Source organism: Heloderma suspectum, chromosome 2 (assembly GCF_057233095.1).
Source record: "Heloderma suspectum isolate Gila_16-S chromosome 2, 16-S_ref, whole genome shotgun sequence".
Classification (NCBI taxonomy): domain Eukaryota; kingdom Metazoa; phylum Chordata; class Lepidosauria; order Squamata; family Helodermatidae; genus Heloderma; species Heloderma suspectum.
The window spans coordinates 72996794-73012970 of NC_139459.1; the positions used below are offsets into that span (position 1 = coordinate 72996794).

General features: G+C 45.8%; 1 protein-coding gene across 5 annotated transcripts in view; it reads right to left on the minus strand.

Annotated features, from left to right (window-relative positions):
* EPB41L4A (erythrocyte membrane protein band 4.1 like 4A) overlaps positions 1 to 15745 on the minus strand; it is a 161572-nt gene extending 145827 nt beyond the window's left edge. For all 5 annotated transcript variants that reach the window (XM_084833867.1, XM_084833865.1, XM_084833866.1 and 2 more), the window contains exons 1-2: positions 14884 to 15745; positions 13897 to 14268 (exon numbers count right to left, since the gene is read on the minus strand). In XM_084833867.1, coding sequence (XP_084689993.1) covers positions 13897 to 13995 — 99 coding nt within the window. In that variant the 5' untranslated portion in view covers positions 13996 to 14268; positions 14884 to 15745. The remainder of the gene's footprint in view (positions 1 to 13896; positions 14269 to 14883) is intronic.
* Between the last annotated feature and the right edge of the window lie 432 nt (positions 15746 to 16177).

Below are 16177 nucleotides of genomic sequence, written 5' to 3' on the forward strand. Positions count from 1 at the left end.
ACAGATTTGCAAAAATTTGAGTTAATTTTTTTTATCTTTGGGGAGGTTTGTGCAAATTTAACTTTTTTCAACTTTCAGGGAGATTTGCACAGATTCTCTAAGTTACTGCAAATAAGCACAGTCATTGCTACAAATTTGCACAAATCTCCCCAAAGGTGGGGTACAAATAACATGAAATATATACAAATCTCCCCAAAGGTCTAGGTAGGCAATGATGTAATGGAGGAGGGGCAGATGGTGAAAGAGATTGGAGACGGGAGGTGGCACTAGCGAGATCACAAGGAGTGACCAGGTTTTTCTCTGCTCTTCCCAGGCAGCTCTGTAGACCTTTCTAATAAGCCTTGCATAAGCCACTGTCCCGGAGTTGCATGTCACAACAAGCCACTCTGAAAACAAGCCACAATCCTTGAACAACCCAACACAAAGCCATGGGTTCTTAGGGTGGCTATTGTGTGGTTAACAAACCATGCTAAGGAAACTGTGCCCGGTTCAGATGTCATGACAAGCCACCCTGAAACAAACAAGGGTAACAACCCACTGTGGGTTGTCATGTCATGTGAACCAGATCAATGCATCTGCATTTACATTGTTGAGTTTAAGTAAATTGACAGAGATCTTTTCTGAGTTGTCACTATCATATCTCATCATCCTCAAGCAAAAGCACAGCTCAAATGGATGGTGAGGACAACAAAGAATGTTCTGAAGTGGAATGCTGGGGGAGAATGACCAACAAGACTTGTTAGGTTCTTCACTGCTCAACATATCACTGCATTCAATGACGAGTTGCTACACTCAATAACAGTAGTCAGTCTTGCAGAGCTGCTCACTGAGTGACATCTCAAGACTTGCCTCAGTGACATCTCAAGACTTGCCTCAACTGTCTCTACTAGGAACATACTGTGAATGCAGCTGTGTCAACACCTACTCTTTTTCACCAGAAGAACAGGTTTTTCCTAAGTATGTATCTGGCTACAGGGGGTTCCTTTCACTACCACTGAGGTCACTGGACCTGTATCATACAAGACCCATATTGATCAACTGAGATGTTCCTCCCAGAGTGACTAAACATCAGCATAACTGGAAGAGGCATTTTTCTTAGAGTGATCTGTAACTGATATTCCTGCTACACCTCCTGTATTTAATGGCTAGTGCCATTAAATACAGGCAGTACTATTGGACCCCTTATTTTTGCATGTCAATAGGGGCAATGTATCAAAGTAGTGTCACTGTACATCTTCCATTCATTTCAATAAGGATTGCACAGTTTTAGTTCACAACATCCATTGAAAGGAATGAAGGACACCCAGTTGCAGTTTTGGTGGACTATGCCCAATGGTATTTTCTTGCCTTGTGCACAGGCATATTTTTTTCAGTACACATTAACAGAAACAAGGTCAAACACAAAAAGTCAGGATGGAAGCCAAATAAGTTGCTATTTGAAAAATATTTAGGAAAGGCTGGGTGTGTTCACTAATGATGCAGATCAAGACAGATCTCACTAAACAGCAACATTTGACTTGGCAGCATTACAAGGCTAAACTCAGACTGCAAAATGGCAATTCTTCAGTTATGCTTTAAGCATTCTTTCTTAACATTCTTTTTCATAAAAGTAAGTAATACAAATGACATACAAATGCATATTATTAATTCAGAGAAAGGTGTCCATTCTAGTTTCTAGCGTCCATTCATAAGTAAAAAGACTTCTCAGCTAGATGGTTGTTCCTTAAAAGATTTCTTCTCTGTATTGTGGGTGAAACTACATGTGATGTGGGAATTCTGTGAATGGAGCTCCAGACATTTTATTTTACAAAAAGGAAGTTTTGGGGGAGGGATTTGTAATGGGCAAGTTCACATGACAGAATAAGCCAATGGATTGGTTGTTTGACCACTAACCCACATTACTCCCAACAGATGATCAGGCACTCTATGGCTTGCCATGGTTTATTTTGCAGCTCCTTGCAATCTAAAGGGATTGCAAGGAGTGGCTGGGTTTTTTGCTGGTCTTTCCAGGTGGCTTTGTAGCTTTTTCTGACAAGCCGTGCATAAACAACTCTGACAGGTTTGTATACCATGACAAGCCACCCTGTACAACCAAACAACAAGCCATGGGTTCTCAGGGTGGCTTGTGCATGGTTAACAAACCATGAGGACGAAACTATACCAGATTCAGGCGTCATGAAAAGCCACCCTGAAACAAACAAGGGTGAAAACCCACTCTTTGTTGTCGTGTTGTGTGAACCAGGTCGCTGAGTAACACTTTCCTTTTCTCTTTCCCTTTTCACTCTTCCAACTTTATGACCAATTCTCATGCTTTTCATTAGGATAGCTTTACCTTCCGTCCTACACATTAGCATTGGATGATCCAACAACTACAGGGATCAACTGTACCAGCAACTGTCTCTGGACTATAAAGTGACTATTGGGTGTAGTAAAAAATATCTAGTCAGTATTAAGACTGGTATTTTGTTGTAAGAAAGAATGATAGAATAATTTCACAAATATTTGGAGTATGCATAAAATAACATAGTCTGTCAAACCTATCCCAGATGTTGGCACATGAAGTTCTTCTAGGAAAGATGAGATTTCGGAAGGTACCTAAATACCTCAGGCACCTATTAAAATATTGCCTAGACAAAAATGAACAAGATCTACTCTTCGCCTAATCCAAGGCCCTACTCAACAACACCTTCAGCAGATGGCAGCTTTTGTTCACCTCATACTGTTTGAGGTGAGAAACATACTGAGTCTGTTTCCCGCCTCCCAGCTGAGCAGAGCAGAGCAAGCTGCTCCAGCTGGTCCAGGGACTACAGAAGCAGGCAAGCTCCCAGAGAGCGAGCGAACAGGGGGAGCAAACAGGAGTTGGCCAGGGGAGTTGCAGTGGTTGAAGAGACAAAGGAGACAAAGGAGACAGAGGCTAAGAGGTAAGTGGGTTGCAGGAAGCCCAGGGCGCTGCCCTTTATCCTTCTGACTGGCTGTGAGCTCACCAGGAGCTTCTGAGAGCTCCAACTGAATTGGAGGAGTGTGGCCTGAGTACTCCCAGCAGCTGACTGGGCGGGAAGCTTCAGTCTGTTTCCCGCCTCCCAGCTGAGCAGAGCAGAGCAGAGCAAGCTGCTCCAGCTGGTCCAGGGACTACAGAAGCAGGCAAGCTCCCAGAGAGCGAGCGAACAGAGCGAGCGAACAGGGGGAGCAAACAGGAGTTGGCCAGGGGAGTTGCAGTGGTTGAAGAGACAAAGGAGACAAAGGAGACAGAGGCTAAGAGGTAAGTGGGTTGCAGGAAGCCCAGGGCGCTGCCCTTTATCCTTCTGACTGGCTGTGAGCTCACCAGGAGCTTCTGAGAGCTCCAACTGAATTGGAGGGGTGTGGCCTGAGTACTCCCAGCAGCTGACTGGGCGGGAAGCTTCAGTCTGTTTCCCGCCTCCCAGCTGAGCAGAGCAGAGCAGAGCAAGCTGCTCCAGCTGGTCCAGGGACTACAGAAGCAGGCAAGCTCCCAGAGAGCGAGCGAACAGGGGGAGCAAACAGGAGTTGGCCAGGGGAGTTCGGCAGGGGAGGTCAAGGGGGAGGCCCCTAACATTTTTTTTATTTTTTTTTATTTTATTTTTTTTTTACTAACTTTTTTTCATTTATTTCTCTTGTAACACACACTTCCACACCAGTGGGACTCTGCTTTTAACCTCTACTGAGTAGAGGAGCAGGCACAGGCTAGTCTAGAACAATCACAAAGCTAGACACAAAAAGGGAAAAGAGGCTATGGAAGGACAAGACTCTCCAGTGGTGGTGACCTGCAAGGTGTGTGCAATGTTTGTTTTCTTGCCTGAGAACAACATGGCCTACACCTGCAACAAGTGCAAGTTGATCACGCTGCTGGAGGAAAAAGTAAGTGGACTGGAGCGGCGACTGTCAACCCTCCGGGGAATAAGAGAACACGAAGAGTTCTTGGACAGAATGGGGGAACTACAGCAGCAAAGGGCAGACCAGAAGCTTGAAGAGCAACAGCAAGATGAGGCAGTGGGAAATGCTGAGGTGAAGAAAAATGGAGTAGAGGATACTCCTTGGAAAACGGTGACAGTTAGGAGAAGAAGAACTAGACGACACTCTGCACCAGTGGAAGCGGTGGAGCTGTGGAACCGATTCCAGGTACTTGCAGATGAGACTGGAGGACAGCCTGCAGAGGAAGAATCACAGGGGAACCTGCATGAGAGTGAGCAAGAGGCTAAAGGTCAGTCAAACAGAGGCGATGAAACCCAGGCCTACAAGAAGAAGAAGAGAAGAGTGGTAGTAGTGGGAGACTCCTTGCTGCGTGGGATCGAGACCCAAGTATGTCGCGAAGACCCGTGGACTCGCCAGGTATGTTGTCTCCCGGGAGGACAGATTAGAGACGTGACTGAAAGGTTGCCTGCACTCATAAAGCCCACTGACAGGTATCCCTTTCTTCTCATCCATGTGGGAACAAATGATACCGCCAAGCGGAGCTACGAAGAGATCACGTCAGACTTTGAAGCTTTGGGAAGGAAACTCAAGAACTTTGGGGCCCAGATAGTTTTCTCATCCATCCTTCCAGTAGTTAGAAGAGGGATAGAAAGGGAACGAAAAATACTCCGGGTGAATGACTGGCTACGAAGGTGGTGCCGACGAGAGAGATTTGGATTCTGGGACCACGGGCTATACTTCCTGGAAGATGGGCTGTTGGCTAGGGATGGGTTGCACCTCACAAAGGATGGGAAGAATGTGTTTGGCCACAGCATGAAGAACTTCATCAGGAGGGCTTTAAACTGAATCCTACGGGGAAGGGAGATGTAATGTTGGGGGTAACAATGGACGTAGGCGCATGCACTGCAATGGAGAGAACAGCTCTGATAGCGTCCAATAATAGTCTTCAGACACAGGTAGGAAGAAAGCCAAACTATGAAGCACATGGTCTTCGATGTCTATATACTAATGCCCAGAGTATGGGAAACAAACAGAACGAACTTGAACTCTTAATACAGGAGGGAAATTATGACTTGATAGGTATAACTGAGACTTGGTGGGATGACTCTCATGACTGGAATACAGCAGTTGAAGGATATAACTTGTTCAAAAAGAACAGGAGGAACAGAAAGGGAGGCGGGGTTGCACTGTATGTGAAAAATACATATCTCTGCACAGAAATACAGGAGGAGGAGCTTGGTAGCCCCATCGAGAGCATCTGGGTTGAAATAAATGGAACAAAGAATAAAAGGAACCTGGTGGTCGGAGTCTACTACCGGCCACCCAATCAAGGAGAAGACAAGGATGAAACTTTTGAAAAGCAAATAGCCAATGTTTTAAGGAAGCATGATGTAGTAGTAATGGGGGACTTCAATTTCCCCGATATTTGTTGGGAGACAAATTCTGCAAAACATGGCCCCTCCAGGAAATTCCTGACTTGTGTGGCGGATAACTTCCTCCTACAGAAAGTAGAGGAAGGAACTAGAGGATCGGCTATCCTTGACTTGATCCTAACCAACAGAGATGACTTAGTGGATAAAGTAGCAGTTACAGGAACTCTGGGGGAAAGCGACCATGTTGTACTTGAGTTCTTGGTTCTAAGGGAAGCAAAAGCCGAGTGTACTCAAACGCGTACCCTGGATTTTAGGAAAGCTGATTTTAATAAACTCAGAACAATGATCAGTAAGGTCCCATGGCAAGCAATGCTAGCGAGAAAAGGAGTCCAAGATGGGTGGGAACTTTTAAAAAAGGAAATTCTCAAGGCACAATCACAAACAATTCCAACAAGAAGAAAAGGTGGAAGACAACAGAAGAAGCCAATGTGGCTTCACAAAAAGCTTAGGGATGACCTGAAAACAAAAAAGGACACATATAGGAAGTGGAAAGAAGGCCAAGTAACAAAGGAAGAGTACAGGCAGGTAGCACAGAATTGCAGGGATGGCGTCAGGAAGGCTAAAGCGGAGAACGAGGTGAGGTTAGCGAGGGATGCTAAAAACAACAAAAAGGCTTTCTTCAGCTACGTGCATAGTAAAAGGCAGAGGAAAGAAATGGTTGTTCAGCTATTAAATAAGGATGGCAAAATGATAACAGAGGACAAAGAAAAGGCAGAGGTGCTCAATTCCTACTTTGGCTCAGTCTTCTCCCAAAAGAGGGTCTATGACCCCCCTGGCAAAGGCGAAGTACAGGCTGAAGGGGCAGGATTGCAGCTTGAGATCGACAGGCATATGGTCAAGGAACACCTCATTACTTTGAATGAGTTCAAATCTCCAGGGCCAGATGAACTGCATCCTAGAGTCATAAAGGAACTGGCAGAAGAACTCTCAGAACCGCTGTCTATTCTCTTTGAGAAATCATGGAGGACCGGGGAAGTGCCAGATGACTGGAGGAGGGCTAACGTTGTCCCTATCTTCAAAAAGGGTAAAAAGGAGGAACCTGGGAACTACAGACCAGTCAGTCTGACATCAATCCCTGGGAAAATTCTGGAGCAGATCATAAAGCAATCCATCTGGAAGCACCTTGACAACAATGCCGTGATTACTCGAAGCCAACATGGATTTGTCAAAAACAAGTCCTGCCAGACAAATCTGATCTCATTTTTTGATCAAGTCACCTCCCTTGTAGACCGTGGGAATGCTGTAGACATCATATACCTCGACTTCAGCAAAGCTTTCGACAAAGTGCCCCATGATATCCTGATGAGCAAACTAGCTCAAAGTGGGCTAGATGAAACAACGATCCGGTGGATCCACAGTTGGCTACAGAATCGGACTCAAAGAGTGCTTATCAATGGGACCTTCTCAAGCTGGGGAGAGGTAACGAGTGGGGTACCGCAGGGCTCAGTCCTGGGCCCAGTGCTCTTCAATATTTTTATTAATGACTTGGAGGAGGAGGTGCAGGGAATGCTGATCAAATTTGCAGATGACACAAAATTGGGAGGGATAGCTAATACTTTGGAAGACAGAAACAAAATTCAAAGTGATCTGGATAGACTGGAGTGCTGGGCAGAAAACAACAGAATGGCATTTAATAGGGACAAATGCCAAGTTCTGCACCTAGGAAAAAGAAACCAAATGCACAGTTACAAGATGGGGGATACGTGGCTCAACCACACTACGAGCAAGAAGGATCTTGGAATTGTCGTCGATCACAAGCTGAATATGAGCCAACAATGTGATGTGGCTGCAAAAAAGGCAAATGCTATTTTGGGCTGCATTCATAGAAGCATCGCTTCCAAATCCCGGGAAGTGCTAGTTCCCCTCTACTCAGCACTGGTTAGGCCTCATCTGGAGTACTGTGTCCAGTTCTGGGCACCACACTTTAAGAAGGATGCAGACAAGCTGGAGAGGGTTCAAAGGAGGGCAACAAAGATGATCAGGGGACTGGAAACAAAGCCCTATGAAGAGAGACTGAAAGAACTGGGCATGTTTAGCCTTGAGAAGAGAAGACTGAGGGGAGATATGATAGCGCTCTTCAAGTACTTGAAAGGCTGTCACAGAGAGGAAGGCCAGGATCTCTTCTTGATCATCCCAGAGTGCAGGACACGGAATAATGGGCTCAAGTTACAGGAAGCCAGATTCCGACTGAACATCAGGAAAAACTTCCTGAGTGTCAGAGCAATACGGCAATGGAACCAATTACCTGGGGAGGTGGTGGGCTCTCCCACACTGGAGGCCTTCAAGACGAGGCTGGACAGCCATTTGTCAGGGATGCTCTGACTTGGATTCCTGCACTGAGCAGGGGGTTGGACTCGATGGCCTTGTAGGCCCCTTCCAACCCTACTATTCTATGATTCTATGATTCTATGATTCATACAGAATAATTGTGTGGTAAGCAAATGCTATATCTCACCCTATGCTGTGATTTGTCAAAAAGGTTTATACAGTGTCTGCCAAGTGCAGCTCAGTTCTGCACGTGCAAGTCGGTCATGCAAGGCACAGGTTCAAACAGTAACATAGGCCAGGGCAATCATCTTGTATCATAAGGCCTACAAGCTACTAATCTCTTATGCCTTGTTCTCACACACAGCTGAAGTTGTATACCTGCATCTTGACTGTACTACTTCAAATATAGAGGGAAATTCTCAAGATATACTGCTCCTCTAAACAAAAACATCTCTGCATATAGAAAGCTGGATGTCAAAAAGAGGAGTTCTAGCTTAAGTCTTCTCCCAGTCATGCTAGTTTTTTGTGTGTATGAAACCTTTTTCATGGACAAGAATTCTGTAATGTGAGCCCACACCTGCAATATGAAGTGATACAGTTACATCACAGGTTTACCACCTCATCTGATATTTGTGAGAACTAGCCCCTAGCCTCACCATTTTTCACATACTGATGCATTTTTGGAGAACATGGGAAGGTCTAATCACCAACTTTTCTATATACGTCAGTGATGCTGATGGGAAAGTGGGCATATTTTGGACACCAGAAGACTGGGCCTGTAATTTACATGAACACATCTACAGAGCATAGGACATCTTACAAAATCCCACCCCTCTAGTAAGCCACCATGGGCAGAAGTGGGCACATTAGCTAGAACCAAAAGAACAAAATGGAAGAAAAGGGGCTAGGGATAATCAAACAAACCAAAAAGTTGAGAAAAGATGTACTATCATACAATTTTTGTATGGCTACATATACACTACAGAAGTAGGGGATAACAAAGTACTTATATGAGTATCAAAAGGTTCCTGCCATCATCATCTACAGTACCTCAGCATCTCCACATAAAACCCTCTCAAGAAGTAAAGAAGCTGGCATGCTAGCTTGTTTCTATTTGCTGTTGCATCAGAATCTTAATTTCTCCCCACCCATTCTACATCAAGACTACAGCTATAACTGTATCCCTTTTGAGTGCACATTCCAAAACCCTGTTTCCTGCATAACAATGGTCTTCTAACAACACTAACACCCTTTGTGTTGGCTGAAAGTCTCTCACACAGCAGCCTGTTAATTACACTGCCTTTTGTCACATCTGAGGATCTTTCAGATCCTTCTGGACTGAAGTGGATTAGACCATTATTGCTTTCTCTTCAGCTCTGCTCTTGCTGTTTGCCCTCCATCTCTCCAACCCTTCAGTTTATAGCCACAACTTAAAAGTGGATTAATGTAAGGCAACTCTGATCAACTCCTGCCATGTCACTTGGACAAGCTCTGGGAATGCTTGGGTGTGGCTTCCCAAAGTTGGGTGTGGCTTCCCAAAGCTACTTAATCTCCAGCTGTGTGACTCCTGCTCATTGTAGAGCTGCAGTTGCCTCAGCTGCACTACAACAGCAGCTATACTATATCCAATAAAGCCATAAATCTGTCACAAAGGGGCAACACGATAATATGAAAGTTGCCACACCATCACTGTTTCTCGTACAAATACTATCTCAGCACTCAAACTGCAAAATATAATACAAGCTGTAGTTTTCATTGTTTCAGAGTTTTCTCTTAAGCACAGAAGTCCTGCCAAGAATGAGTCCCCCACCCAGCAAGTTAATATAAGCCTAAGGATGATAATTCAGTGGTTGGTAGCCTAGCTATGGTTTGCAGATTTCAGTGAGACAAGCTAAATACCGTTTATTTTAAAGGGAACATCCTAGTTTACACAGTATACATTTGGTTCTTCTACAACAGAAGTCCAACTTAGATACGCAAAAGGAAAATTATTAATTTAGGAATGCAATTCTTACACACATTTTCTGCTTGCACTAGAAAATTACCATTCATCAAAACCAGTATAACAGCCCCATCCAACAACATTATTGCTCAAACCTCAGGCTGACCAGGAGGTAACTTCATTTAAAAATTAATGGGTTTCTGTCGTGCTGTCATGCCAGTTTCATTAATTTAGTTAGATGCACCCTGGGAAAATAAAGTGTCTCAATACTCATTCATTACATAGCTATTCCTCTGAGATTTCAAAATTGCTGGTCTCATCTGTAAAGATGCAGGAAAAATTAGTAATCTATTTCATGTAATGACAGCCATTTTAAAGAGTGGTTAATTTATGAAAAGATCTGTGAGATCTTTTGTTCCTTTCAGTCTTTTCCAAATGATCACGAGAAATATGGAGGGAGCTGATACCATATCATTCACATATATTATATGTATGTAAAAATATTACAATATCCAATTCCTTGCCAGTATGTTAAAATTATCAACCTTTAAAAAAAGACTCTTTTGCATCCCACATCATGGAATAGAATGAATCCAAACTTTATGTTTCTGACAAAAAGCTTGTGCTGATGCAAGCAACCCTTAAGAGGCAGGCTTTTCTCAAGTGCAAGCTACCTTTTCTGGAATCCAGGGCCAAGCAACTAGTAATATGACTATCAACCGGTGGGGAGGGAATAGGGCTAGAAGTAAATGTCCCAGACAGAGGCATGGCCTTGGAAAGATGAGTGGAGGAAGCACAGAGGCTACAGAAAGGATGTGCACACAGGTACTTAAGCATCACAGTTCTCAAATCACCATCTCCAGAAAGAGACCTAGAAAGCCTTACTTCCACTGTGGCCAAGGGTGTATTAAGTCCATGATCTTCAGCATACTTACCAGGAAGCAAGTCCTATAGAAATAAGGAGATCAAGGCCTCCTTCATTCACACAGTATGGGATCTGCTTCCCCATCATGCAATACTAGAATGTAAAGGCTTCATAACTGAATGAATAAAGGAAGCTCCATTACTTTAAAGTTGCCTATCCCCATGAAGGAATTAAAACTATTAGGCAAGAAGTCTTAACTAGAGTTATAAAAAATTCTCCCCATTGTGATGTTGTGACATTAACCATCATGCTAAATCTGTTTAGATTAAATTGCTTCAATCATGAACTGCTTGATTTACATATATGAGATTTAGATAAAATAACAGTGTTTCTAAAACAGTGATATCCCTGCAATTAACTACCAACTTGTAAACTATTTGTAATGTATGCAGGGTTAATGACAACCTGTTACTTATCTTAATTTCTTGCTCGCTTGCTCACTCAGATTACTATTATGCTGCAGGGATGATGTCTCTATTCTGACATTTCAGTATGACATGTTCACTAGATTTTAACCCCCAGGTATGAATTAAAAATAAATCACTGCATTCTTTTATCTTTTTCTCATGTCCATTCTCTGAAGTAGAACTCATCACAATATACATAACTATGCCATCACATTCAAAATGCAAACAAAGCAAAAAACATAAAGCTAGTTCCATTCAAAACCTCCTTTTTATCTTGTCTATCTTAATGTTGGATCTCTGGGCCAGTGATTCTACCACTTCATTAAACTATTGGGCCAGTTCACACAACACGAGGGTGGTTAATAAGCCATGTTGGCTTGTTAACCACCCCTGCACGTGCCAGTCGCGTGCAGCCCGATTCACCTACCTACCCTGGACGGTCTGAACCCAGAAAGGGTGGGTGACTGGCGTAGTTAACAAACCACCGAGCAATCTTAGAACATATCATGGGTTCTGGGTGGTTTGTTAACCACTCCAGCCAGCCACCCTCACTGGGTTTGGATGTCACAACAAGCTGCGCCTGGTGAGGGTAATTAGGTAAATTAGACTGCACACAACTGACAAGGAAGGAGTTGGTTAATAAGCTACCATGGCTTGTTAACCACCTTTGTGTCATGCAAATCCAGTCACTGTCTTAAGGATAAGAGTGAAAGATAGCTGTAAGAAAAGCCACAGCTACACTACACTCTAGACAACCAGCATGAGCCCCTGCATAGCTATTTGAAAGTTAAGTCCCACCATGTTCAGTGGGACGTATTCCAAAGTCAACATGCATAGGATTGCAGCCTTAAACAGAATGGAGGAATCCAGGAAATTGTAGTTCCGTGAGGGGGTAAGACCCTTCAACAGAGAATTCTAAGCATCTCACCAACTATAATTCTCCTAATTTAAGGAGAAGCCATGACTGTAAAAGTGGTATGAAGACCAAAAACAACACAATGTTAAGTGCATTTAAATCCATTAAAATATAATCAATGGGCTTATGCTACAATCCTATGCACACTTACCTGGGAGTAAGCCCCTTTGAACACAGTGGGACTTAATTCTGAGTAAACATGCAACGGGTTGCACTGTTAATGTTGTAGTGGGCTGTGGCCTGACTGTACATTTTACCTTCATTTATTTCAATGGGCTTAAGGCTGTTTTTTCAGTGGGCTTAAGGATGATCTCCTCTGTGCTCCACCTACCCTGCATTGGATAATAAGCTGCCTCCAAGTTCAGAGGCGGCCGACTATCCTGACGGGATTGCACCCTTACAGTGCAATCCTAAACATGTCTACTCAGAAGTAAGCCCCAGTGAATTCAATGGGACTTGTTTCCAGGTAAGTGTGTATAGAATTGTAGCCTTAAAGATTCACTCTTTATGTCCCTGCAAAAACATTCATATAAAAAAGTTTAAAAGAGAGCCAGTGTGGTATAGTGGTGAGACTGTTGGACTGGGAGCCAGGAGATCCAAGTTCTAGTCCCCACTCAGTCATGGAAGCTCCCTGGGTGACTTTGGGCCAGTCACAGACTCTCAGCCCAACCTACCTCTGAGGGTTGTTGTTGTGAAGATAAAATGGAGAGGAGGAGGATTATGTAAGCTGCCTTGGGTTCCATGCAAGAGGGGAAAAGGCGGGATATAAATAAATAAATAAATAAAATCTGCATTTTATATCAAGAGAGAAGATTCACTATGGAATAAAACTGACTCTATCAACATTCAGTTCTATAAAACAGAATACACCATAAGTATTTGAAGAGCATACATGTTTTAGAAAAGTAGACGTCAGAGTCAAAATTCCATAAAAAGATTTGCATATATGGTCTTCTTCCCCACAGAGGAATACTGACCAAACACTAGATGGGCAATATCAGAGTAAGACTCACAAATGCCCATTTACAGAACTGGTGCCTGTAGATCTTGCATTTATAATAATAGATGATTTATAAGCAACCAATCATTCATGATTTTATTGACAAGAAGTATTTCAAGACTGGGGATGTAATCAGTCCATAGCTCGGCAGAAGAGCGCATGCTTTGCATGCAGAAGGCCACAGGTTGAATTCCCGGCATCTCCAGGTAGGGCTAGAAAAGACTCCTGCCTGAAACCTTGGAGAACTGCTGCCAGTCAGTGTTGACAATACTGGGCTAGATGGACCAATGGCCTGACTTAGTATAAAGCAGCTTCTTATGTCCATTTTTAGACACACTGATTTCAGTGGGAGGGTGAAGTACATGGCAGCATATTTAAAGATGTTCTTAAAATCAATAGGAATTAAAATATGCTCAAGAGGGCTCTGATGCCTAACAAACTCCTCAGCAGGTGCTGACTAAGACTCAGTCCCTTTGAAGAGTATGTGTCTTGTGCAAGCCCAGAGTATAATTTCATTAGGCAAACATCAGGCGTATCTTTGCTGATTGTGTATATTTTTAACGTGCTTGTTTTCAAACATAACGCAAGGATACTCAACAATCATGGGGCTTACAAACTCCTAAAAATTATAGTCCAAAGTAAATTATGTAAAATCAAAGACGCCATCTAGAATCTCACCCCACTAACATATAAACTTCTGTAACAAAGTTGCTTAAATGTTATTTGCTTCTCTTTATTATTCTATTAAATTTTATAAATGTGACATAGCATATTCTGCACACATTACTCAAATCACAAGACAATTGCTACACATAAAATCTATCCACTTTTAGGACTTAAATCCACTTCTTGTCTCTTACTTCTACAACTTCTTTGTGGATAATGACATGTGATGCAAAGTTAAATGCCACTTGACATGTCCATTTCTCGGTAATTAGAAGAGAGTCTGTTGTGATAAGCAGAACAGTGTGTTTCCATGCATATTTGCCCCCTATTGCTCAACTCCAGACAAAGCATTTCAAGCACTATTGACAAGTGCCTGGGTAACCCTAGTGAAAACAGAACAGGCTGCACTTACCTTTATTCCCTGCTGCTGAGTGGTTAAGGTCAATTTGGATTCATCCAGAAGCAGAACTTCACAATAAAATTCCTCCGGGACCGCACAGAAACAGCCCATGGCTGTTTCAGGGCTTTGATGTCAAGAGGGCAAATGAGAATAAGAGATGAAGGCAACTCCAAGCCCAGGAATAGGGGGGAAGCAAAGTAATTCAGTCTTGGCGAGCAATAAATTATTTGGCTCAGCAACCCAGATCGAAGATGCAGAAGAAAGCAAATTATTCTTCACCCCCGTGAAGTTGAGGTTACAGCTGCTCATCAGGTGGACCAGCTAAACACTAAAGGGAAAATCCTACTTAGATATCCTGCAAAAAGAGCCAGCGTTCTTGCTGCCCTGTGAGTGAGGAGAGAGAGAGAAAGAATGCATTGGTTGCCAGAGGTTAGAGAGATTCACGAATACCATGGTATTAAAGTTTTTACAGGTAAGTCCAGTCTGAAGTCTGCCGTTCAAGCACCCCTCAGCCCCATGGACTTCTTTGTCCGCTGTTCGGCCGTGAGAAACCACTGACCTTTAGAGCCCAGGAGCCCTACGGGCCAGTGGCAAGCTAGTTACCATACTGTAGACACCAATTCGAACAGCTTCAGCACCACACGCACAAACAGAACCCCGCTGTAGGCCTAGGAGTGAGCCAGCCCTTCAGCCCCAGTCCTTCCTGCCCAGAAGATCTTGAGAAAGTGGCATGTGCCAGCCACGGCGGGGGGGGGGGGGTCCCAGCTCCAGCTCCTCCTCCTCCGCACACCGCCGACTGCCACGGTGAGGCTCGCCCCAGCCGTGTTCCTCGGATTAATGATTGCCCACATTCCCCCTCCCTTCCCTCTTTTGTGTTACGGGAGAAAAGGAAGGAGCCGGCGCGCGAAGGGGAAACCTCCCCTAGCCTCCACAAGCGCGCGCACGCCCCCCCCCCCCAGCCCTCTGCCACCCGAGTTAGGGGAGAGGCTCCTCGGTTACCTGAGGTGGGCGAAAGCGAGGGAGAGAAAAGCCCGGCAGCCGCTCCTGACAGGGCGTGGGGCTGCGCTGCGCTGCGCGGGGAGTTACCGGCTTACGCTCTCCACTCAGGCGCGGCGCGTCTTCTGCCTCCGCTGTGCCTCTTTCTCCTGCGGCGCCGACACCCGCGGGCGGCTCCTGCTCCCGCTTTCTCCTCGCCTCACGCCCGGCCACGCCACCCAAGCATGCCTTCCCCGTCGGGGGAACTGCGAGGAATTCTTCAGGTAATTTCCCTCGACGCCCAACTCCGCCAGCCAAAGTTCCCGCGAAGGGGCGCGAGGGAGGGAGGGAGAGAGAGAGAAGAGCGAGGCTGACGCCAGGCGGACCAGAAGCGCCACCTGCCCCGGCGTAGGCGCCGCCGCCGCCGCTCAGTTTCTCGTCCCGCAGCCAAGCGGCCGGGACCGGAGCGCTGCCTCGTTGTTGCCCGGCTGCCTCTTGCTGCTCCTGCAATGAGGCTCCGCTTCCCGGACCCGGACCCGGCCCATCTTCGCCGGCATGGCCGAGGACGCAGGCAGGCAGGCAGGCGCGCGGCAGCTTTACGCTCCAAGAAGACCTGAGGCGGCGCCGCGGCGGGCGACAGCTGCTGCCGCGCGCTATTCCCAGGGCAGGCAGGTCGGAGTCGCCAGCGAGCCGAGGCTCCGCTAAGCTGCCGTGGCGGCGGCCGTCTCCGTCGTGGCTCGGCTCGGCTCCTGCCCTGCTGCTGTTGCTGCGGGCGGTGGCCCGCCGCTTGGCACCTCCGCGGTGCAGCCGGTTTCCAGGCCGGCTGCCTGGCTGGCCGGCCGGCCGGCGGGCGCTGTTGCCTCCTTCCCTTTTCCTCCGCCCTTCTGCTCCTGCCAACCTTTCACCTTCGCCTGCCCTGGCGGCGGCGGCGGCGGCTCCGCTCGGAGAGGCGGCGCAGCTGCGCTGAGACAGCAGTGACCCCTGCTGGGCGATTCCCGGGGAACAGACTTCGGTTCTTGCGGGGAGTGTGTGTGTTTGTTGTGGGGGCGGGGGGAGGCAGGGTCGCCGCTGCGTGTGCGCGCCGAGCCGCACAGGCGCTCTCTCCTGAGCTGCGTCTCGGGGGGAGTTGCTCTGAGGGAGGGAGACTTCATTTGATGGGAGACCGCCGGGGAATCAGGCTTCCTGCATTGAGCAGGGGGTAGGACTCGATGGTCTTGTAGGCCCCTTCCAACCCTACGATTCTGTGATGGAGACGTTTGCTCTCTCTCCATGAACTTAAACACTTCTTCCTGAAATTTACCATGTTACAAGCCAGAGC